At 44.0% G+C, this 25,150-nt stretch overlaps 2 protein-coding genes across 2 annotated transcripts in view; both read left to right on the forward strand.

Moving 5' to 3' along the window:
• LOC124399282 (collagen alpha-1(XXIV) chain) overlaps positions 1 to 2,839 on the forward strand; it is a 74,350-nt gene extending 71,511 nt beyond the window's left edge. Inside the window, exon 60 of the mRNA XM_046870125.1 lies at positions 76 to 2,839. Within this exon, the coding sequence (XP_046726081.1) occupies positions 76 to 225 (150 nt within the window). The 3' untranslated portion in view covers positions 226 to 2,839. The remainder of the gene's footprint in view (positions 1 to 75) is intronic.
• Positions 2,840 to 4,483: 1,644 nt separating this feature from the next.
• znhit6 (zinc finger HIT-type containing 6) lies at positions 4,484 to 24,778 on the forward strand. Its single transcript, XM_046870126.1, has 11 exons — positions 4,484 to 4,722; positions 7,797 to 7,862; positions 7,950 to 8,056; positions 8,843 to 8,931; positions 9,824 to 9,927; positions 18,529 to 18,594; positions 18,781 to 18,861; positions 19,917 to 19,997; positions 22,972 to 23,096; positions 24,149 to 24,361; positions 24,497 to 24,778. Exons 1-11 carry the CDS (start codon positions 4,616 to 4,618, stop codon positions 24,517 to 24,519), a joined length of 1,062 nt encoding a protein of 353 aa, XP_046726082.1. The 5' UTR covers positions 4,484 to 4,615; the 3' UTR covers positions 24,520 to 24,778.
• The last annotated feature ends 372 nt before the right edge of the window (positions 24,779 to 25,150 follow it).

Genomic DNA, 25,150 nt, shown 5'->3' on the forward strand with positions numbered 1-25,150 from the left:
ACAGACAGACAGACAGACAGACAGACAGATGGTTAAATGGCCGATCTGACCGTGTCGTCGTTGTGAATGTTGCAGGTACGTGACGGCCGATGGCATCGCTCGCGATTCCTGCTGCACACTCAGGACCCGACGCTGCTTCCCATCCTGGACGTACAGGGTTTCCAAGCCCAGAGCACAGGGCCTGAGCAGCGCCACCTGGAGGTCGGACACGTCTGCTTCCTGTGAGCCACTTCCTTTTCCTCCTCCTCCTCTTCTCACCTGTGAAACAACTGAAGGACACGTTTCAAGATGGCCTCCCGCCAAGCCGGGTCGCCGAAGAGCCTGCTGCCGCACCGTCGTAGCTTCCCATGGGTCCTAAAGCCTGACTCATACAGGGAAAATAATTCCCTGTTCAAATTTACGGAGAACACGAGGTGGAACGTAGCGGCTCGTTCCCGTCCAGTACCAGGGTTTATTACTTAGAACATGGTGCTGGAGTTAACCGAGTCCACAGGCTGGGTTTGGAAGTTTGGAGTTAAAAGCAAGATACTCAAACGTGCTGATTTTTGGAGATTTTAAAACAATAATCTAATCCAGAATAAATCGAATAAACTAGAGGAAATTTCCAAAAAAAAGCCAAGTTGTGGTATGAAAGATCTGAATCAAGTGCAGAAACAAAGATCCGGTTTCACCAAAAACCAGTGTTTCCTCTGTGAAGAACTTCTGAAACACTAATTCAGGATCAGGTGCTGATAATCAAAACACAGTGTTACGTGACGGACTGTTAATAAAAAAGGGCACATTTTATTGTATTTATGTCATAAATATGCAGCAAATCCAGTGATATGAGTGAATTTAGGTCAAACAAGGTAGCTAAAGCTAGCTAACTAGCTAATATTAGCTATTAGCTATCGATGAGAGTTTCCCGCTCAGCTTACACTCCATAAAACCGTTCCTAAATAGTGATCAAAACGTGTGATTCCCATCCTGAGAGAAATGATCAGCGGCTACTGATTAGCGGTTTAGCCGGTTTTGTCCAGACCTGAGTGTTAGCATGAACGCTTGTGAATATCGAGGTGAAAACAATCCTATCATTCGCTTGGCAGCAACACTACTGTGGTGTTTGTGTTTAATATCAGCACACAGGAACACACACTTGGTACCTCCATCAGAACAATCCATAGATCAGAAATCCTAAAACTCACTTCCTGCATTAACTTTCATTCACTTTCAATCCAGTCCATTAGAAATGCTAGTGTATACGATGCTAATATATTCTGTCCCCTCAGATTATTACTACAGTTGCATTAAAAGATCAGAAGCATGCTGGGCGTGCACGGTGCATCTTTTTGTTCTGACAATCGAAAAAAAAAAAAAAAACAGCTAGCATCTCCTAACATTCCGCCATCCTGCAAATCAAGTGCGTTAGTTAGTTTTAGATGTGAGATTATTCTCTAGGGTTGAGGCTAGGCTTTAAGAGCTAAATTAGTGTTTATTAGGAAGACAAAGTCATAAAAACTCTAGAAATACTGAGAAATACAGTCGCTAAGCAAAATATCGCTAATTTCCGCGGATAACGTGATTGTGTTATTTGGACGACACCAAATTCGAGACGAACTCATCACTGACCTTTTCCCAAATGTATTCGTTCCAAGGAATAATAAGCAGGTTAATATGTAGCTACAAATTATTTTCTGGACCTTTTAGCGAATGCAATCGACAGCGTACATATTTTTATTTCAAGTCCTGCTTTCATGTGCGCCCTCTGGTGGCTTGGAGGTTAAATACAGTATACGCTTGTTAGTTTTTCTTGACGGAATACATTTAATCTCACTAGCATTATGATACGCACGGGACACGCTAATGACATGCTAACACCCAGCGAAAAGTGTGTTGTGTTGCATCAGGAGCGGATTGGGATTGAAAGAGCAGGATAGCGGTAATGCGGCACTTACCTGGTGCTACGAGTGCAATATGGATGGATGGGTAGATGGATAGACAGATGGATGGATGGATGGCCGGACCGTGAGAGATGGAGAATCACACTCTTGTGTACAAACTGAACCGAAGCCTAGTCAGGTGGCACCTACCTCCTTCCCGCATCGCCTTCCAAGATGGCCACCCACGAGGCCTCGGCGCTCGCCGTACGTCCCGGCTGCATCAAGACCCTTAAAGAGTACTTTATTTGAAATATATAATTTATATAAAAATGTTTGATGTGATGTGTTTTATAGGCTTTTATTTACTTTTTTTTATAAAGGAAGGTCACCCTTACAGAAAAGTTGTCCTGCGTCTCATGAAGCAAAGAGTTTCAGCGTTATTTAGATATACTGTAGATATTATACAATGTGTGTGTGTGTGTGTGTGTGTGTGTAACCTGCTTATATGAAGGGCATGGGACTTCTCTGTAAGGGTTCCATATGCCTTCTCCATGGTGCTGCGCTCGACACAGCTCGTTAACCCGTCACGTTGCCGGTGTATATTTTACGATATAATGTTGATTTATTTATGTTTTATTTTCTTCATAAAATTGCTGTATGCCAGTAAATGATCATATCGTTTGTCTGAGATCTGGCAAAGTAAACATTTACGCAAATGATTATTTATATCAAATTTGAGTTTGTCCACACACACACACAGACACACACACACACACACACACAGAGGTGGTTCAGTGCTTGGTGCTGTATTGTATTGTATTGTATTGTATTGTCACATTCTGGCAGCTAAAACCGGCCAGATTCACAACTATATCACATGTTTAACTTATATTAGCTCCCATTAACTGACCTTTCACCCTGTAAAAGCAAATGTAAATAGTAGATACGTCTGATATCAAATAAACTGGTTTAATCCCAAAGTGTTTCTGTTTCACAGCGAATCAGTTCACTGAAGTCAAGAAGCTTTTACTGTCATTTTACCCAAATAAAGATACGATAAAGACGCAGTACACAGTGAAATAAAACAACGTTACTCTACAACCCTGGTGCTACACACACAACACAGAGTTACACACACACACACACACAACACAGAGCTACACACACACAGAACACAGTTACACACACAACACAGAGCTACATACAGAACACAGAGCTACACACACAACACAGAGCTACACACACAACACAGAGTTACACACACACACACACACAACACAGAGCTACACACACAGAACACAGTTACACACACAACACAGAGCTACATACAGAACACAGAGCTACATACAACACAGAGATACACACACACACAACACAGAGCTACACACAGAACACAGTTACACACACAACACAGAGCTACATACAGAACAGAGCTACATACACAACACAGAGTTACACACACAACACAGAGCTACACACACAACAGAGCTACACACAGAACACAGAGTTACACACACAACACAGAGTTACACACACACACACACACAACACAGCTGTTACACACACAACACAGTTACATACAGAACACAGAGCTACATACACAACACAGAGATACACACACACAACACAGAGCTACACACAGAACACAGTTACACACACAACACAGAGCTACATACAGAACAGAGCTACATACACAACACAGAGTTACACACAACACAGAGCTACACACACAACACAGAGCTACATACAGAACACAGAGTTACACACACACACAGAGTTACACACACACACACACACACACACACAACACAGAGTTACACACACAACACAGTTACATACAGAACACAGAGCTACATACACAACACAGAGTTACACACACAACACAGAGGTACACACAGAACACAGAGCTACATACAGAACACAGAGCTACATATACAACACAAAGCTACACACACAACAGAGTTACACACAACACAGCTACATACACAACACAGAGCTACACACAGAACACAGAGCTACACAGTCATGAGTCAGTAAAGTGAACAGCAGTGGGCTGAGCACACAGCCTTGAGGAGCTCCAGTGCTCAGTGTGGTGGTGCTGGAGATGCTGTTCCGAATCCGGACTGACTGAGGTCTCTGAGTTCATGATCCAGTTGCAAAGGGAGATGTTCAGGCTCAGCTTCTCAATCAGATGCTGAGGGATGATTGTGTTAAATGCTGAACTGAATTTTATGAACAGCATTCGTATGTAAGTGTCCTTATTGTCATGGAGGGTCGTGGCGATGGCATCGTCCATGGAACAGTTTGGACGATATGTCTGTGTCTTGATGTGTCCCACGACTAGCCTCTTGAAGCACTTGATCACGATGGGTGCGAGTGTGAGGGACGATCGTTATTGAGAAAAATGATAATAGGAACATTAAAGCCATAATAAATAGTACTTTGGATACTAAAGTCCATTTGAAGGCAAATACTTCTGTACTTTTAAAAAATTTTCTACTTTTTTAACTTAAATGTTTAAGGGGAGAATTTGTACTTTTACTGGAGTCATATTTTACAGAGTGAATCTTTATTTCTACTAAACTACATGCTTGTGCACTTCGTCCACCACTGGTGATCATTCGGTTTATTGGGGTGCTTTGCGACAGCAGCACGACACGTGACGTAAAGTGTGGCTGCGAGTTGAAACACGGCAGCGGACGGTGCACGTGTGTAGGAAGTGCTTTGGACTTTAGTGGATTCCAGCAGATGAGATCATGTGCGACGCGACGGCGCTTTCACCGAACGACACCAGCACCGGCACCAGCACCGGCGCGTCCCAGGACGAGCGCAGAGGCAGGAAGCGGAAAATATCGCTGAGCAGGTAAAAGGGGAACAGCTGCAGGCAGGTTTAATCACACGGTTCCCGGAAGAATCGAGCTTCTTCTCTTTACAATGCGATTAATCCTGTGAGCTGAAGGGAAATTAATCTCATGTAAGTGTGTGCTATTGAAACAGATTGAAATAAAAAAGATAGAAAATCACTTTAAGCCTTAGAACCGTTAATTGATGCGCTTCTGCTGCTACGGAGACCTGAGTGACGTTTCTACTGTCCAATCAGTGACGCGCTTGTGCGATGTAGTAGCCAATCCCTGTACATGAGGCGGGACTAATATACATATGAATGGAGTGTGTGTGCGCGTGTGTGTGAGAGAGAAATATTGTGTGTGTGTGTGTGTGTGTGTGTGTGTGTGTGTGTGTGAGATCCCATTCATTAATGTAAATTCTTGGTAAGTTTCCATCTTGAAATATTTCCCAAATATTCCAGATGAAGTTCCTTTTAAAACCCTACATGTGAGAAATAAACACATCTGTCTGCTCGATCTCATAGTGACACTGGTGACCTGTTACATCTTACAGTTTTAATAAAAGTCATAATAGTAATAGCAGTAGCTGATGGAGCAGTAGCTGATGGAGCAGTAGATGGTGGAGCAGTAGATGGTGGAGCAGTAGATGGTGGAGCAGTAGATGGTAGAGCTTTAGATGGTAGAGCTTTAGATGGTGGAGTAGTATCTGATGGAGCAGCAGATGATATAGCAGCAGATGATGGAGCAGTAGATGATAGAGCTTTAGTCAAGTTTATTTGTATAGCGCTTTTCACAACAGACATCGTCTCAAAGCAGCTTTACACAAATCAACAGTGATGGTGAATGGTGTGTATTTATCCCTGATGAGCAGCCGTGGCGACTGTGGCAAGGAAAAACTCCCTTAGATGTTATGAGGAAGAAACCTTGAGAGGAACCAGACTCAAAAAGGGAACCCATCCTCATTTGGGTGACATCAAGAGTTTGATCATAAATCTTTCAACAATACAGAACACTGGAGAGTGAGAACTAACATGATTACTGGAGTATAAGATTATAAGTAATGTTCTTTCTGCAGTCTTAAACAGTCTATATGGTTAGTAGCTCCGAGTTTTATAAGCTCAGCATTTGTGATCACCACAGATCCAGCATCAGCTTCTCCATGCCAGAGCCTTTAAACACTCCAGGAGGTCCAATGTCAAAACTCCACACATGTAGCGGGATCCAAATGGCACTGGTACGTCTCTAGATGGTTCAGGATGTTTGTGAGTTCGGCATCTACTTCTTTAAAGGTCCGTAATCATCACGAGGTGGGAGGTGACTGGAGCTGGAGCAACCTCAGGATGCCTCGGGATGGGGAGAGAAAGAGAAGCAGTGGAGAGGAATTAGCGTAGCTGCTGTTCATGATATTAACAGCACAAGTTGATAATGTGCATGTGATCAGATGTTCTGGAGCACAAGGTTATGATGTGATGTGTGTTATGTGTAGGCTTTGCTAAAAGATATGTTTTAATCTACACTTAAATTGGGTGAGTGTGTCTGAGCCCCGAACACCGTCAGGAAGACTATTCCAGAGTTTAGGAGCTAAATGTGAAAATGCTCTACCACCTTTAGTGGACTTTGCTATTCTAGGAACTACTAGAAGCCCAGAGTTTTGAGATCTCAGGGGCGTGGCGGATTGTAGCGTGTTAAAAGACTGGATAGATACATGGAGCCAAACCATTTAGTGCTTTATAAGTGAGAAGTAATAGTTTGTAGTCTATTCGAAACTTAACAGGAAGCCAATGTAGGGACGATAAGATCGGGGTTATGTGATCATATTTTTTTGACCTTGTAAGAACTCTGGCTGCTGCATTCTGGACTAACTGAAGCTTGTTTATTAATGATGCAGGACATCCACCTAGTAACGCATTACAGTAGTCTATTCTGGAGGTCATAAACGCATGGACGAGCTTCTCTGCATCGGATATAGACAACATATTTCTTAGCTTAGAAATATTTCTAAGGTGAAAGAAGGCTGTTTTGTAACCTGATTGATGTGATTTTTGAAAGACAAGTCGCTGTCTAAAATAACACCCAGGTCTTTTACCGTTGAACTAGTGGTTACAGAACATCCGTCTAAATGCAGGTTGAGATGCTGGAGCGTTTGTATACTAGTTTTTGGGCGATGAGCAAAATCTCAGTCTTATCAGAATTTAAAAGTAGAAAGTTATGGGTCATCCAATCTCTTAGTTCCTTAACACACTCAGTCATCCGGGTTAATTGAGCTGTATCGCCTGGTTTAGATGAAATATATAGCTGAGTATCATCAGCATAACAATGGAAGCTAATTCCATGCCTTCTAATAATATTTCCTAACGGAAGCATGTATATTGTGAAGAGCAGGGGTCCTAGAACTGAACCTTGCGGCACGCCATAATTTACTTGCATTAGCCTGGATAGCTCTCCATTTAAATCTACGAAATGGTAACGATCGGACAGGTAGGATTTAAACCAGCTTAATGCCTGTCCCTGAATGCCGATGTAATTTTGTAAGCGATCTAGGAGGCTTTAGATGGTGGAGTAGTATCTGATGGAGCAGTAGATGATAGAGCTTTAAATGGTTGAGTAGTATCTGATGGAGCAGCAGATGATATAGCAGCAGATGATAGAGCTTTAGATGGTGGAGTAGTATCTGATGGAGCAGTAGATGATAGAGCTTTAGATGGTGGAGTAGTATCTTATGGAGCAGCAGATGATGGAGCAGCAGATGATGGAGCAGTAGCTGATGGAGCAGTAGCTGATGGAGCAGTAGCTGGTGGAGTATTATCTCATGGAGCTGCAGATGATGGAGCAGTAGCTGATGGAGCAGTAGATGGTGGAGCAGTAGATGATGGAGCAAAAGATGATGGAGCAGTAGCTGGTGGAGAAGTATCTCATGGAGCAGCGGATGATGGAGCAGTAGCTGGTGGAGCAGTAGATGATGGAGTAGTATCTGATAAAGCAATAGCTGGTGGAGCAGTAGATGATGGAGCAGTAACTGATGGAGCAGTACTCTTTAATCCCCCACAGATCTAGCCGTCCGTCACTGATCTCATGCTTTCTTACTTCACAGCTGTGATGTGTGTGAAGCTGAGGAAGCCAAGTACCGCTGTCCCAACTGCCTGAAGTGCTCCTGCAGGTCAGAGAACTCTGTGTAGACCCATGTAAAAGTGGTGGTGAAGGTGTGTTTGGTGTGTACTGAATTGTCCCTGTGTGCTTGCCGTAGTCTGTCGTGTGTGAAGCAGCACAAGCTCCGGTCAGAGTGCAGCGGAGTTCGGGATCGAACCGCCTTCGTTCCTCTGGATCACTTCAGCGACCTTCACCTGCTCAACGGTGACTACACCTTCACACACACGCTGGACTTCTACACAAACATCTGGAGTGAACTCTGTACATAAAAATCTGGAGTGAACGCTATACAAAAAAACATCTGGAGTGAACTCAATACATAAACATCTGGAGTGAACTCTATAACCAAAAAAACATCTGGAGTGAACTCTACACAAAACATCTGGAGTGAACTCTATAACCAAAAAAACATCTGGAGTGAACCCTATATAAAAAAACATCTTTAGTTAACTCTACATACACCTTCTTGAGTAAACTATACATTAACATCTGGAGTGAACTCTAAATAAAGATCTGGAGTGAAACCTATACATAAAACATCTGGAGTAAACTATACATAAACATTCTTGAGTAAATTCTATACATTAACATCTGGCGTGAACTCTCAATAAAGTTCTTTAGTAAACTCTATACATAACATCTGGAGTGAACCCTATACATAAAACATCGAGTAAACTATAAATTAACATCTGGTGTGAACTCAATACATTTACATCTGGGGTGAACATTATACATAAACATCTGGAATAAATTATATACACGAACATCTGGTGTGAATACTATATATAAACATTTGGAGTAAATTATATACTTAAACATCTGGAGTAGGTGATGAAGCAGTACATAGAGTAGGTAATGGAGCGGGATGTTGAGTAGGTGATGGAGCAGGAGATGACGGAGAAGGTGATGAGCAGGAGATGATAAAGAAGGTGATGAGCAGGAGATGATGGAGAAGGTGATGAAGCAGTAGTAACAGGGTGGTGTGTGTAGATTACAGGTTCCTGGAGGAGACTGGACGCGTTGCTGACAAACCCAACAGAGACACCCTGCTACACACTCGCTCACGCCACAGCTACTGTGTAAGACAGCGTCCTGTGTGTGTGTGTGTGTGTGTGTGTGTGTGTGTGTGTGTGTATTGATTGATAGTGTACTGTGTGTATCTATCGAGTGTGTGTGTGTGTGTGTGTGTGTGTTGATTGTGTTAGTGTACTGTGTGTGTGTGTTGATTGATTCTGTTAGTGTAGTGTGTGTGTGTGTGTGTGTGTGTGTTGATTGATTCTATTAGTGTAGTGTGTGTGTGTGTGTCTGTGTGTGTATGTGTGTGTGTCTGTATTGATAGTGTACTGTGTGTATCTATCGAGTGTGTGTGTGTGTGTGTGTGTGTGTGTGATTGTGTTAGTGTACTGTGTGTGTGTGTGTGTGTGTGTGTGTGTTGATTGATTCTGTTAGTGTACTGTGTGTGTGTGTTTGTGTTTATTGATTGTGTTAGTGTACTGTGTGTGTGTGTATTGATTGATAGTGTACTGTGTGTGTATCTATCGATTGTGTGTGTGTGTGTTTATTGATTGTGTTAGTGTACTGTGTGTGTGTGTGTGTGTGTGTGTGTGTGTGTGTGTGTGTGATTGTGTTAGTGTACTCTGTGTGTTGTTGTGTGTGTGTGTGTGTGTGTGTGTATTGATTGATAGTGTACTGTGTGTATCTATCGATTGTGTGTGTTTATTGATTGTGTTAGTGTACTGTGTGTGTGTGTGTGTGTGTGTGTGTGTGTTTATTGATTGTGTTAGTGTACTCTGTGTGTTGGTGTGTGTGTGTGTATTGATAGTGTACTGTGTGTATCTATCGAGTGTGTGTGTGTGTGTGTGTTTATTGATTGTGTTATTGTACTGTGAGTGTGTGTGTGTGTGTTGTGTGTGTGTGTGTGTGTGTGTGTGTGTGTATTATATAGCGTATCTCTGCCCCTTTGTTGTCCAGGCGATGCTGCTGCTGAGGAACGCGAAGGCGGCGAAGGTGAATCTGAAGATCCTGCCGAAGTCGTTCAGTCGGCGGCGAGAAAACACGTCCATCTACAACAAAATGTGAGCCTCAGCAATGTTCACTAATTTACCGGAACGTCTTTAACGTACGCTGCTGAACATCACACGAGAGAACGGAAGCGTTGTGTGACAGAACAGGAGGACAGATGTGGAGTAAAGCAGATGTTGAAGTGAATCAGTTGAGGTTCAGTTGTCCCACACTGTTTATTCAGGACGTTCCTCAGGATGTTCCTCACACTCAAGATGAAGTAATTTTTATAAACCTTGGCTTTGACCTGAAACGAGTGAAACAGGTTCTGGGTGATGAGCCACTTTCCGGAATCACTGCGAGTCATCTCATGGTGCTTCACTTTACTGTAATGCATCGTCATCCTGGAGATCCACAGATATGGTTTTTGTCTTGAATGTTTAAAGAGAGCGACATCATAAGATAGAGAGAGAGAAAGAAAGGTTCAGGGATGGATCACATGGTGGCGCTCTTGTGTAGAAGCTGGAGGAGCTCAGAGCTCTGAATCTCACACTCCAGCTTCTACACACATGGAGGAACCACATCAGCTGACTGCTTTCAGAGCCCTTACTCTTGACAGGGTCCACAACTGGATGGGAGAAGCTCCTAAATCCAAACTCCTCTTAGCGTGAGAAGTTCACAGAAGGTTCTTCAGTTTAGAGTTGATCAGTTTAACGTCCTGATGATGCCTGCAGCACACAACTGGGGTGTGAGATCTTCCCAAAATCATACATTTATGTTGAATTGATGTGGATAGTTTTTACAAGTTCTATGATTCTAGAGATCAGAATTCTGGAATTCCAGAATGTTGAGTTGGAGAGATTTTTCCTGGTCATAGGGTCATAGGTCATCTCCTCGTGCTGGAATAACAGACTGCAAAAGCAGTATTGAGCTGTACAGAGGTAGAACATGAGTTTCAGGAATGTTGAGTTAGGAAAATATTAGAACATCTGAGTCTGGAATTCCAGAACATTGTTGCATTCAGGGTTTACGACTTTAGAACATACATCTCTCCAACACCTGGAAAAATGCATAGGATACTGATTTCTGGAAAATCGAAGGGTGTCGAATTCCTTGAATTCCAGAAGGATATTAAATTGTACACTGTGGGAATGCCAAATTCCTGAATTCCAGAACCTTTTTATGTCAAACAATGTCAGAGTGAAAACGTTTGGAATTTCGAGTTGTACAGTCTTAGAACATGCGTTTCAGGAACGTTGGCAAATTATCGAATATCAAATTTTGGAATTCCGTCTGGTTGTGAAACTGTGTTGGAATATCAGTGTTTGGAGATTGAAGATGTGGAATGGCGATTTCAACGTTAGAGTTCTGGAAGGTTCTGGATTCCGTATGACTTTGACTGGAAGTCTTTAGTCAGCGTGACCTGAGAAATGGAAAACACTCCGCACCTCATCAAACAAGTGCAACAGCGCATTAAACACAAAGACTGCATTCATGTCTGAAAGTGTGAGTCTCGACTGTGTGTGTGTGTGTGTGTGTGTGTGTGTGTGTGTGTGTGTGTGTGTGTGTGTGTGTGTGTGTTAGCATGTGTGTGTTAAAGTTGTTATGGAACGCAGACAGACCCACAGATGCTCAGCAGGGAGTGATGCACAGCTGGAGACACACCAGTGATGTCACACACACACACACACACACACACACACACACACACACACACTTGGTCCTGAACATCTTGCACCTAATAACTTTTTCACACACATGGGGTTCGCTGTAAAAGTTCCATCAGTGGAGCTGGACGAGGTTCTGAGCGAATGTGATTCCGATGCACAATGGCGGGAATGTTGATCACATGGTTCCATGGATCAGACCGAAGGGGTTCCGATGACACATCCGTCCCCTAATTTGTCTTTATAGAGGGTTAGAAAGCAGCTGGTTTGACTTTGAGATGTTAGCAGCGAGCAGGAAGGTGAGGAGTCTGGAAAAGTGTCTTTAATCCAATCCAAGCACAGAGCTGTGAAAGTCTAATCCAATCCAACTTCAGTGAGCAGTCATTAGCAGGAATTCTGCAGCATCGCATGGCGGGAACAGTGACGGAGCTTAAACACGAACACACCAGCTGGTCTCCCGACCCCAGCGCAACCTTCTGCTCTCAACGTTTGCGGCGTCCTTCTTGACTTCCTCTTTCATCTGGTCGTTGACTTTCAGTAGTTTTTGCTTTCAGCTTTGATAACACTGTCCCCTTGACTTTTCAGTTTTCCCTTCTTTTGGAAAGGAAACAGGAAGTGGTAGCTCAGTGGATAAAATGCTGGACAACTTATTAGAAGGTCACAGGTTTAAATCCAAGCACCACCAAACTGCCACTGCTGGGCCCTTGAGCAAGGCCCTCGTCCCTCAGGTGCTCAGCTGTATAACTGAGTTAACTGTCGCTCTGGAGAAGGTATCTGTTGAATGTCGTAACTATTTCAGTATCAACATCCTGTCACCATGTGCACGTCCTCCTCTACACCTTCCATCGTCTGCTAGACTTTGGTACAACAGTCTTGAACATTGTCCTTCCTCTAGACACAACTCTACAACTTTCTGTTTTGCCTTCGCATGTCTGTTTCCCACTTTTGTCGCATCTCGACATGTGTTACTTCACCGATCTGGATTTGTGTTCCATCACTCTTCTCCTCTTGCGCTCCAACTTGGCTCGTGCCTTGCTGCATCAATGTTCCCCATTTTGTTGCAACTTTTCTCTCGAATTGTGATACAACTCTTTGGAGTTGAGGTGCAGCTCTTTTCTGGAGTTGAGGTGCAGCTCTTTTCTGGAGTTGAGGTGCAGCTCTTCTAAAGTCTCGTGATGCGTCGTCATTCTCCGGTTGCAGCTTTACTCTCGACTTTACTGTAGACTTGAGTGTGATTGTGCTTCACTTTTGGCACAACTGTTCTTTCCACTGGTGGTAGACTGTCTGCTTGACTTCGACACAGCTGTGGTTTCGTCCTCCTGAATTGCACTGGTTGATCTTGGTTGGTCTCCTTCTGGTATGACCTCACAACTGTTGGTGGAGCTGTGCTTTTGACTGTGGCAGCTCTGCTTTTTTAGTTGGTACAAACTGCCCTTTTTGCTTTTGGAAACTGTTTTGCAAAAGTTTCACCTGGAGGACAAGGTTTAAGGAACCACCCTGATTTAGGGCTTTTTACAGAAACCCTGCCAGATGTTTCTGAGCAGGCAGAAAAGGGTTAACACTATTATTCTCAATCTTTTGATGTTTTGGTTTTTTAGGGTTCCAAGTTTTGGTTAATCAGCCAGCATCGGGAACACCGGCGTTCCTGATGGACGGCTCACGATGGCATGGAGCCTTGCGATGTGGACAAATCATTGCTGAGACTTTCAGAGAAACCAAAATGAGATTTAAAAAAAAAAAAAACACAAATGCACAGGGACATGTGCTGCTGCGAAAAAACAAACAAAGGCTTTCCAAAAAAATTATAATAATCTCTGTGAAGAAAATGTGGTCCATCATTTTCCTAAGACTTTTCCCTAAAATAGCTCTGGCATGCGGAGAGCAGGAGCACAGATCCACGAGCTTGCTAACAGGCATCACGTCTAATGTTCTTAGCTTACAGTTCTCCTCACGCTGAGCGCTAAATGATCTTTTCAGTAGCGAATCCATGCTGACAATGGAATGAAGCCAAGATCGGGATTAGCTGTATAGCAAACAGGAGAGAGAGAGAGAGAGAGAGAGAGAGAGAGAGAGAGAGAGGAGTAGAGGTGGCTCACAGCAGGCAGCAAGAAGTTTCACAATGTACTGAGTACATTATATAAAAAGCAGATGTGAGCTGCACAGTGGCTGCAGATGCTTCCACGCACAATCTTATCCTCTCTCCCTCCCTCTCTCCCTCTCTCTCTTTCTTTTTCTTTTCCTCCTCATTCCCACTTAATGTTCCTTGTTTGTTTTTTTATGGCCTCTAAAGAATGCTAGCGTCCTGCTTTGTCGCAGAGTTTCCCGTCTCCTCGTCGTGTATTTGGATGTGCACCGTCGCCTCTCACTGCAGTCTCGGGGGATACGGTATCGAGGTCAGCTAGAACCCTGAATAAAGCCATTTTTACGTCCGTGCGCCAAACGTCCTAGCACGAAAACCTTAGCAAGCAGAGCGACGAGATCTTTATATTACCTTTTCCCACCAAGCATCATGAACCCCTTCCAGTTCCTTTCTCTCATCTGAGCTTGTGGACTTCACAGTAAACCCATTCCTCTGGATGAAAGCTAACAAAAGCAGTGTCGTCTCTCTTTTAGTGGGTTGCCAAGTCTTTTGACAAACTGGACCCGGTTTCCAGGTAATTCCAAAGGGGTTCAGTGGAGTTTATGAGGTCAGGGCTCAGAGTTCTTCTATTCCAACCTCGACTAACATGCCTTCATGGAGCTGATTCACATTCATTCCATTTGGCAGAAGACTTTTATACACTGAGCACTTGATGGTTGAGGGGCCTTTGTTCAGGGGCCCAGCTGTGTGGGTTGGTGGAGCTGGGATTTGAACTCGCATCCTTCTTTTCAGAAGTCTACCATCTTAACTGTTGAGCTACATTTATACTGGAACACCGTGTGGGACTCATGGCAGTTATTCCAGTTTCAGACTACAGCAAGCATGAAGAGCAAGCGATCTCTCCTCCCCGGGAGTGGAATCCCACTCATTAGTTATTACACAACTTTTCTCTCGGTTTCTTTCCTAAATCGTTTCGACTCTATGGCGCCCCCTTTTTCCAGTTTGTCATCCAGGAGGCCAGACGAAAATGCAGGGAAATGACACACAGAACAGAGCCGGGCGACTGAAGCTCAGCTGTCATGTCAACAGCTTTAAATCATCTCCCTGCAGTGAGACGTGCAGAAGAACGCGTAGACCTGTTTCATCAGGCCTTTTAGAATCTGTCTGACTTTTTTTGCATTCTTGCCCTGATATTAATGCCTCGATGTTTGTAACTCATGACTCGGTATTTCCGATTCTTCACAAATAAAGTTCTGCTTCAACTTCTAGCAGGAACCTGCTGTGAGTTTCTACCTGGAATATATAATAATTGGTCGTGTCAAATTGAACAGAAAATCATTTTAACGCCACTCATTTTTATTAACGAGCGATTAACGACAAGCGCGTTTCTGTTTGATCAGTTTTATTAAAAATATAAATAAATGAATAAATAAGAGGCAAAATTAAAACCCAACACACGTTTATTCATGAAGTCCTTTTAATTGTCAGATATATAAAATAATAAATTCCACCGAAAGTTTTTTTTAAATAAATTAACATTAGTTTTACTGGTGCACGAGTTTCGAATCAGCACCAGAATCCGCCATGACGCACACATCCGGCGCTTAAAACCGTCCGGGTGGAAACATAGCAAAAGTTCCGTTTGGTATCCTGATGATTTCCGTGGTGGTCATGGTGTCGGCCAGGTTTGATTCTAAAACTTCCTGCTTTCAGTTTTGTGTTACTGTAGAACTGTTTATGAGAAACGGCGGATTGACTGCGACAACGCTCACAAACTGCACATCGATTTAAAGGCAATATGAAGACATCTGTTTTTCATTTTTTTGTTTGGACAGATCAGCTGGTTTTCTTCTCAGTGAAGACATGAACTCTAATATCCACTTCCTGAAAGGAGCCAAAGGTGAAAGTGGAGTGATATTAGAGCGTCCTGTAATCCGGTTCTCCGAAAGCGCTGGAACGCTGGCGCCAGAACGCTGGCGCTGTTTGTGCGTTGTGTAATAAACGTTTCTTGGTGTGCGTTTTGGAAGAGATCGAGGATCATCGTGTCCAGCACTAATACAGTGTGTCTTTTGTGGTCAGTTTGTCCTTCAGCATGTTCACAACATCCACATCTCCAGGACACGCAGACAAACCCACACACAGTCACAGGGGTTGGCTGCAGTTTCAGACACCGAGTTTGTTTTCGTTGGAGGAGTGAAATTACCCAGAGATCATTACATTACAAACGCACTGTTTATTCACCACTTTCTTTTCTTCAGTTTATCTTTTCTCACTAAACCTCACTATACACACGCTACACAAAGTGTGTGATACATCAGCTGGCAGGAAGGAGAGGTGTGGAGAAGGAAGGAGAGGTGTGGAGAAGAAAGGAGAGGTGTGGAGAAGGAAGGAGAGGTGTGGAGAAGAAAGGAGAGGTATGAAGAAGGAGGGAGAGGTGTGTGCTGGATGTTTGTGTGTGTATATTTTGTAAGTGATGATCCATCCAATGTTACCACCTTGGTCCAGGTTTGGAGCAGCCACATGTTCTGGATCTCCATGAAGCTCTTTTATTGCACTTTAGTCCCTATTGTGTCTCCAAAAAGGCTGAAAGTTCGATGTTTTGGAGGCTTTTCCCAAAATCCTAGGATGGTACAAGTTCTTGATTGATATTAAGTTTACATTTACACTTATGGCATCTGACAGACACCTGGTTCCAGACCGAGCTCCATTTAGTTCTTTTAGAGGGTTAAGGGCTCAAAGCACAAGCAGTGGCTCTGAGATTCAAACTCATGACCTTCTGATTTGAAGTGTCTCAACCACTGATTTTCCAGCGTTCCAGGTTACAGAAACCCACCACACATGAGAAGTTTCCATCTGACACATATTTATAATTTGTGTCACAGCTTTGAATCCCACCACCTGCTGCACTGCACACATTAACACAGAAGATCTGGAGGATGCTGGAACGTGAGAACGTCCTCCTGCCTCTCCTGCTCACTTCAGGGTCTGAACACAATCGTACACATTTGATTGGATGAAGAGACGATTGCATCTCGTAGCTTTTGCAGACGTTTCGTTTTTGTACCGTGTGAATTTGTTCCACATAATATTTCATAGCTGTTTTTTAGCACAGGAAACGCACAACTCGCGATCAGTCAAGTGCAAGTAAACACCCGTAAAATGATTCGAACGTGGAATTGACACCCTGGCTCCGCCCACTTTTACCCTGCAGCTGTCTATACTCGTCCTGTCGCAGTTATTGTGTCATTCTGCAGTCGTGGGAGGAAAGTTTTCTTCTGAAGATGAAGGCATGTCGGTTTCTCTGAGTCACAAGTCGGACAGTTATTTTCTCTGGAGTCTTTATCAGGGGTTCAGCAGCTTCCTGTTTGGGGATAAGTCCGTGCTGGAACGAGCGCTTTCACAACTTATCGAGAAAATCTCCTTTTATGGATGTTCCGGGTTGGTTGTGGTGTTGGCGTCAGGCGCAGATCGATCCACCGAAAGTATTTTCCCATCCCTCAGAGGAACGCTGCCGCGGAGTCGGGTTTAGCGACGGCCCGTTTGAAGCTGATGGTTACTTTATAAACGTCTACACCCATCGCATGCCTGACATTCAGCCTTTTATTTCAACCCTGAAAATATGTGAGTGATGGAGCGCTTGTGCGTCCTCACCTGGCCCTCAGACGCCCGCCAGCGTCTCCCCGCCAAACCTCTTTTTCCATTCCAGGAGGAGAGGAGGGGGGGAGAAAACATACTTTCCATTCGAGATGATCACAACAATCCTGTTTCACCTTCACAAGCAGGCTAGCTCCAACACACACACACACACACACACACCTTTCCCCTGGAGTCACAGCCAAGCCTGAACACACACATAAATCCCAGAGGAATGCTGGAATACCTTCACAGGTCCACACTGGGGGAATCCCTGCCCATTCAGCGTTTGATCTGAAAATCTCCTAACTGGTTCCATCGCTGTTCCTGTACACGCCTTTACTTTTATACCTTTATATTACTTTATTTGGTGCATGTTCTTCATAGTCCAAACGCACAGGCGATAAAGCTCCAGGTGTTCGAACATCTCTGCTCCCTCAGCATCTCATATGATTGGACGTAACGTCAGCATTTTATTGGCGCTCCTTTCTGAACATCCCGTTCCACACCAAGTCTCCATTTGCTGTTATACAAGAAGCTCCACTCTTCTGAGAAGATGTTCCACTAGACTTATTGGAGATTGATTCAGGCACACGTGTGTTAGTGAAGTCACATCCTGATGGAGTTGAGGAGGTTCTGCACAGGCGGATTTCTCCTTAGTCTGTTAATCCAGACTTCATTCACGTTCGAACTGTTCTATTCAATTCTTTTTTATTTGTAGAGCATTTGGAAACAACTGAGCAGTTGAGGGTTAAAGATCTTGCTCATGGGCCCAGCGCTGGTATTTTAGTGGTGGTGCAATTTGAACTTACAACCTTCTCCACAAGGAGATGAGGTTTGATGTGTACTGGAAGATGTAGATCGTTCCTACTACCTAACAGACTCGTCTTTTTGAAGATGATGAACTGAGCATTGGAGACTGATGTTGCTAAGCAAAACCTCTACGTAGCAGTTAATTAATTTGGTACAATAATTTATGTCATTGTTAAAAAAAATTCTTTAATATATATTTAAATATTGACCAGGAGTGTAGCTAATGTGAAAATTTGCAAAATTAAAATTATAAGACAATTTGTTTATTTTTTTTTTTATTTCAATAAAATATTATGTATAAGATTTTTTTTTTATTTTATCATATCAGTAATTTTTTATTTTCTAATGTATTTTGTTTGTTATATTATCCAGCCAAATTAAAGGATGGATGGATGGATGGATGGATCAAACGAATAAATGAGTGTAAGGCGTAAATGCTCTGCTATACAGCGATGAAACGAGTCTCTCTTTCTGTCCTCCAGAGAGAAGAAGCTCTACTGGCACCTGAAGCTCATCTTCCCTCAGAGCAATGCTGAATACACAGAGCGGTATCTCTCTCTCTCTCTCTCTCTCTCTCTCGCTCTCTCTCTCGCTCTGTCTCAATCACTCCATCATTTATTATATTAAAAAATATCCTCTGTTACACTTTTGTCTTCTTTCCAGCACTTCAGTCTGATCTACAGACCAGGTCTGATCCACTCTCTCTTTTTTTTTTTTTTCTTCTTCTCTCTCAGGGTTCCAGAAGATCGCGTTCTCGAGAAGATCCTCAGTAACTACATCGACCCGACCGAGTCGGATCCAGTCAAGCGACAGAAGTAAGCGCATTTGACCTGCTGAAAGTTCTCTGTTTGAAGATCGATTGCATGTTGGATGATGATCTGGTGGATCAACAGCAATTCTGCATGAATCGAGTTCATTTGCATATTTGAATCTGATTGGCTGTTGCTTTTTGTGATGCGTTAAAACTCGCCTGTCGCACGTTTAAAACGGTAAAGATCAACAGCTACAATCCTCACTTTAAAAAAAAAAAAGTTTGAGATGAACAGCAGCACACATCTGTGTCATTCCTCCTGTCCACGTGTGTGTCTCCAGTCCATGTTCAGCTCTCCTGCAGAAGCCATTAGCTCCAACAATGTGTTCCAGTCCAGACCGCAAAAAGCTTTCTATTAACGTTCTTTCTCTGAGCTCGTTACGTAACATGGCCCAGGAGCACATACCGTACCTTCACTGAGTTCTCCGAGTCTGAGCCTGTTCCACCTGTCCACCAGGGGTTCTGGCGCACCACAGGAGTGATTCTCAGAGTGATTCATCATCAGAAATACCTGGTGGAGAAGAGCTGGGGACGGAGCGCTAGCGAGGGATGGGATCAAGCCCCGGTAGATGATGCTAAGGCTGAAGGAAGATCGATGTTGAAAGGTCTCGTTCCATGCATGGTGTTCACCAGACTCTCTCTCTCTCTCTCTCTCTCTCTCTCTCATTCCATTTCTTTCCCATTTTGTTATCCACACCATCTCTGCAGCTCCAACCCCAAAACCCCAGACATATCTTGGCGTCTTGTTGCTTGAAATGTTCTCCTGAAGCCACGTGTGTGTCTGTGTTTTTGTTTGCTCTGGCACCGGACCAAAAAAAAAAAAAAACCTTTATCCCGAGCGTATTTTTATCCCTCGTTCTTCGTGCAGGTCTCATCCTGAACGCTCATGCTGCCTTCATCATGCTCATGCGGTTGTATAAACCGTGCTCCCACAGCAGTTATGAGATGTAATTACACGCTTACAACATCAGCTCAGGAACAACCACATCCTCGGAGCGTACAGCAACATCCAGAGTCGAGATCATGTTTGTTTGTTTGTTTGTTTGTTTAATGTTGCAGCTTGAAGACGTACGTTCACACGCCGTCCGATCAGCTGAGCGTCTACATGAAGTCGGAGCAGAGGCTACCAAACTCTCTGAAGTGAGTAACTTCTTACAGACATGAGGAACAATCCAGAAACGTGTAGAGATAAACATGACATCAGTGTGATCTAGAAAACATTTTTATCCGTTTGTTACTTTAATTAAATGGAAAACATGAGCACTACAGAGTCAGGATTTAGCTACGCTCTCCATCATCCTAGTGCATGTTATTTATATACACTATTCAACGCCACCAAAGAAATACATCCAATCATAAATCTAAACTCCACCCCCCAGAATTCCTCGGAATATTGATCCCAGCAAAAAAAAAAACCCTGCAACCTCAGATTGCATTTTTCTTCTAAACTCCAGCTTCTTGCTTAGTAGTTAAGGTTCTGAGTTACTAATCAGAAGGTTAGAGTTTCAAGCCCCAGTATCACCAAGCTGCCACTCTTGGGGCCCCTGAGCACGGCCCTTAACCTTCTGTGTGCTCTGTGTATAATGGCTGACCCTGAAATGTGTTTTCTCCCAGTTCACACTGCAACACGAAAACAGTCCCAGTGGCGACGTAAGGACAAGAAAAATATGCGTTTAAAAAACTTCTTTCTTTCCTTCTTTCTTTCTTTCTTCTCGTATTTCCCAGTAGTAAAGTCCGGGGTTTATTCGGAGCACGTACGGTATTTTAATTAAGTGTTTTTTTTTTTCCCCTCGTTGAGTGACAGCTGTAGCTCCGCCCCTTTTACCCACTGTAATAGTTTATACTTTCAGCAGCAGCTCAAAGTAATTTGAGTGTAATAACAGGAAATGGACAGAACACATGCAGGCGTTCGCTCCAAACATATGTACAGCATCTTTTCCTTCTGGGGTTTTTTTTTTTTTTTTTGCTACTCTCCAGAAGCCAATTATAACAGGGGGGCCGAGGGGCAGAGGGACAAGGGGGCATTTCCCTGAACTCTCACCCTGCTGCTGTCAGCAGTTTAGGTGTTTACGTACGGCTAATGAAAGAGAGAGACGATTAAAAGACTGCCTTCGGTAAAGGATTTACACACACACACACACACACACACACACACACACACACACACATCCCTCCAGGCCATGGTCTTCATTACTTCCAGCAGTTGGATGGTGCCAGCAGCACGTTCAGATCGTTGGCAGAGCGCCGTTAGCTCACGTCAAAACCTACGTCAGTAATTAAGACTCGGTACGACGAGTATGGGAGAGGAACGAGGGAGCGCTCCATATACGGACTTGCAGAGAGGCAGAATGAAGACGGGCGATATTACAGGAAGGAAGGATGATAAGGAGGAGGAGGTCAGGAGGTGTTCTATATGTCTCTGAGTGCAGTGTCACGCTCAGTCCAGGGCTCTCTGCAGTTTCTCAGGAACGAGTGTTCACTGCTGCTGTGAATGAGAATTGTAACTATAAATGGATAAATATCATCGATTAATAAATAGAGGACTGTAATGGTTGGTGAATTCAGACCACTGAGAGTTCCATCTAGCTGCTCTGCCACAAAGTCCAGATCAGTGAAGGGCTGCGATGATGGTTGTCCTTTTGTCCAATTTCCACACAGAACCTCCAGAGCTTAGAGACTCCATCGGGTTCTCGGTCAGGTCTCTTACTGCAGCCGTTCTCCCCAGATTGCTCAGTTTGGCTGGGTGACCAGCTCTTGGAAGAGTTCTGGTTGTGCCAATCTTCTTTCATTTGAGAATGATGCATTGTGCTCTTGGGATTCTTCAGTGCAGCAGCAGTGTTCCTCAGCCAGTTCCTTTTGCCTCCTGGCTTGGTTTTTGCTCTGATCTGCATTGTCAGCTTCTATAGAGAGCGGCGTGTCTTTCCAAATCACGTCCAATTAACCACCTTTTCCACTGATACACTCCAGTCAAGGTGTAGAAACATCTCACGGATGATAATCACGGGGGCACCTGAGCTTATTTTCAAGTGTTGTTGCAGAGGGTCAGAATACTTCTGTACATGTGATATTTCAGACATTTTTAGAATTTCTGGGAAAAAAGTAAAAGGGGTCTGAATACTTTCTGAATGCACTGTACTGTACACACACACACACACACACACACACACCTAAAGCCTGATCCTGCTAAACGCCCCGGTTTTCCACCACAGCGCTCAGCAGTGTTCCCTGGCCTGAGGAGAACATAGCTGTGGTCACGGGCTCACTAGCTCTATGGCGAATGCCAGCCGTGTCCTGGCAGAACGTTTAAACGATCACTTATTGCTGCCGTTTTCCAGAAGTTTTTAACGTTTTTATAAACGCAGCAAAATCTCCACAGTCCACATCTCCACATTCGCTCCCTGTAGGTCCACGTAAAGAACGTGGAGGACATTTACAGAGCCGCTGTGCCGAGAGGTGAACCATGAGAGTATCGCAGGAAGCTGGAGGTTTAGTGCAGGTTTATTATTTTATCGTAGATCGTTAATCTGAGCGTGTACTGTGTTGTGACCACGCCCCTTCTTGACCTGCTCACGTGGAAGACGTTGTCTTCGAGACGAATTGCCATTTGAACACCCGAAATCCCAGACTAGATCCAATCACTGCAGCCTGGATCTCATTTTGACGCAGTGAAACTGACCACAAAAATGGCTGCTCTTTCACTTGGCACTGTGTTTTCCTGATGATTGACTGTGTTATGGAGCTCATCCCTGGAGCTCGTTCATCAGGGTGGAGAGAACCAGGACAAACCAGAACCATATTCACTTTTCAACTGTATTTCATTTATTTTTGGAGAATGAGTTATTTAAGATCGAACGACTGGTTCCTCCTGGATCCCGGGTCTCATCACTGCTGATTATTTTCCAGGGTCAGAGCTTTAGGGTGAATGGATCAGGAAACGTATCACCGTTAACTTTTTCTGTTCTGGAGAAATAATCAGTGACGAGGTGAGCGTAGTGACTTACTGTCAGAGATGCTACTGTAGAAAACTAATCAACACCTTCTGACCAATCAGGATCCACAGTGTTTCTTAGTCATGATCATATTTGACTGGAAGCATGTTCTTCATATGTTGCAGGTATCATGAGCTGGATTTGAAGAAAAGTCTCAGAGAGAACCTGATGTTCAAAGCAGTGGTGGAGTACCCCGAGCTCCACGTGGTGCTGAAACAGCACCGTGAGGAATATCTCACTCGCGTCCCAGGTAAAGATCAAACACGACTCTGGGTACAACCCGTTCCCTTCGTGCGTCCTCGGAGAAAGTTTGTTCTGTCTTTCATCCACAAGTTACTCATCGAAACGTCAACTCGACACACTCCCAAAGCTCTCCGGGGACGAATCCTGGCACTAGCGACAGGCTAAAAAGTGTCATCGTCCAAACACACGCTTCCTTTCAGGCACTGACACAATCCAGGCCTTATTCCTGAGTGGAAACATTACTTGCGTAATTTCAGAGGCCACGTTAAAGCTGTTAATATCTCCATTAGCCAGTCTCGGTCAGGGAGGACAAAACGCTGCACACGGAGATAACGCCGGTCTGAGCGCTGCGGGTCGGGGGGGGAAGCAGGAAATGTCGGGGAGTTTGTACTGAAGATAAGCCACTCGTCCCTTTCCCTGTTAAAGGTCTAAATGTCAAGACGAGAAAACTGGAATCGTTTCTCAATCAATCATGCAGAAATGCTGCGTCTTCTGGAGATTTGAGAAACTAATCACGAAAATAATCACTTATAAACGAGGTGGTATCAAAAAGTTTGGAGATTCGTAATTTAACTAAGTTTGCACACCATCACCTTCAAAATAGTCCCCTTGCACAGCAATACAGTTCTCCCAGCGTTCTTCTGGAACGTGTCCTGGAAGTCCTCACGATAGTGTCAAAAGGGCGACCTTTAAGCTTCATTTTCATCTCAAGAAGAGGGCGAAGTTTGGTGGTAGGGTGGGTGCGGAAGTGAGAGCACGTCGTGTGAGGAGGAGCTCAGGGAACGCACGTGGTCAGAACAGCACCAGTTACTCGGCTCGCAATGTACACAGGATGGTGTCTTTTGTCACACTGACTTATGAATTTTGGTGCTGCCCGTGACTGTGCGATCTGTTGCCGTGTTACAAAACTAGACTCAAACCTTTTTGATACTACCTCATATACAAGTCTGCATCCAGTTCACGACCCCTGGCTCCCCAAGCCTTTTGATGAATTCTGCCCAATCCCAGATATCCTCATGGTCTCCTTGTCCACCTGAAATGTGATTGTGTTTATTCTAGACAGAAGCATCGTCTCGCCTCATCTCTCTTCCTCCTCAAAAGCTCAGGGAGCTCCAGAGAGACGAGCGGAGAAGAAACCGACACCGCAATCAGAGATGGAAGAAGGAGAAATCCAAAGTGAAGATGAGGAGGAGAAGGCCAAGGAGGACGATGAGAATGCTTCCAGGAATGTCAGTTGTGCAATCGATGATGATGATGATGATGATAAGGGTGGTAGGTCTTAAGATCCCCCGCATCCTTTAGAGATAGTATTGGTAACCTTGAGAGTCTTGCATGCAATGGTTTCAATGCCATCAAACCACTTAATCACACTGTAGAAGATGCTGCTCCTATTCCTTCTGTTTCCAGAGGAAATGATGAAGCCGGGGTGAAGATTGTGACGTCACGGATGAGAAAATGAGTGACTATAATAAGCTGCAGTTGAGTATTTTCCCCGGAGATCATGTGCTCCAGCGGGACTGGAGAACCGAGCAGTTCTGTGGGACATGTTTTGATGTAGGGAAGTGAAACGTTCTCCTGCACATCTCTATAGAGATACTTACTCATTTGTGTTTTATGTTTATTGTTGTTCTTTGACATTGTGATTTCTCAATAAAAAGAGGCGTTTCAGTGTTTTGCTTTGATACTCCAGAATGTGTGTGTGTGTGATACATTGTTTCATTTTAAAATTAAATGCATGTGTATCATCGTTGTGTAGCATTGCTAGCAAAGTGTGTGTGTACAATTAACGAGCTTACGTTATGCCTACAAGCATTACTGCTGGTGTGTGTGTGTTGGAACTGCTCTGGGCCCCTGCTGTGCGTTGTGTACATGTTTGTGTGTTTGTATGAAAGTGTAAGTGTTTGTTCTTCACACCTGTAGGCATGTGTTCGCTGTAGTTGTAGTGTTACAGACAGACGCCCCTCATCAGCAGCTCTTTGATGTCTGAGTGCGACTCGGTGCTTTCCAGCCTCCTGCTGGGACGAGAGCCGATGACCTCATGGCCCACCGCTGCGCTTCCCT

This window comes from Silurus meridionalis, chromosome 16 (genome assembly GCF_014805685.1).
Source record: "Silurus meridionalis isolate SWU-2019-XX chromosome 16, ASM1480568v1, whole genome shotgun sequence".
NCBI lineage: Eukaryota > Metazoa > Chordata > Actinopteri > Siluriformes > Siluridae > Silurus > Silurus meridionalis.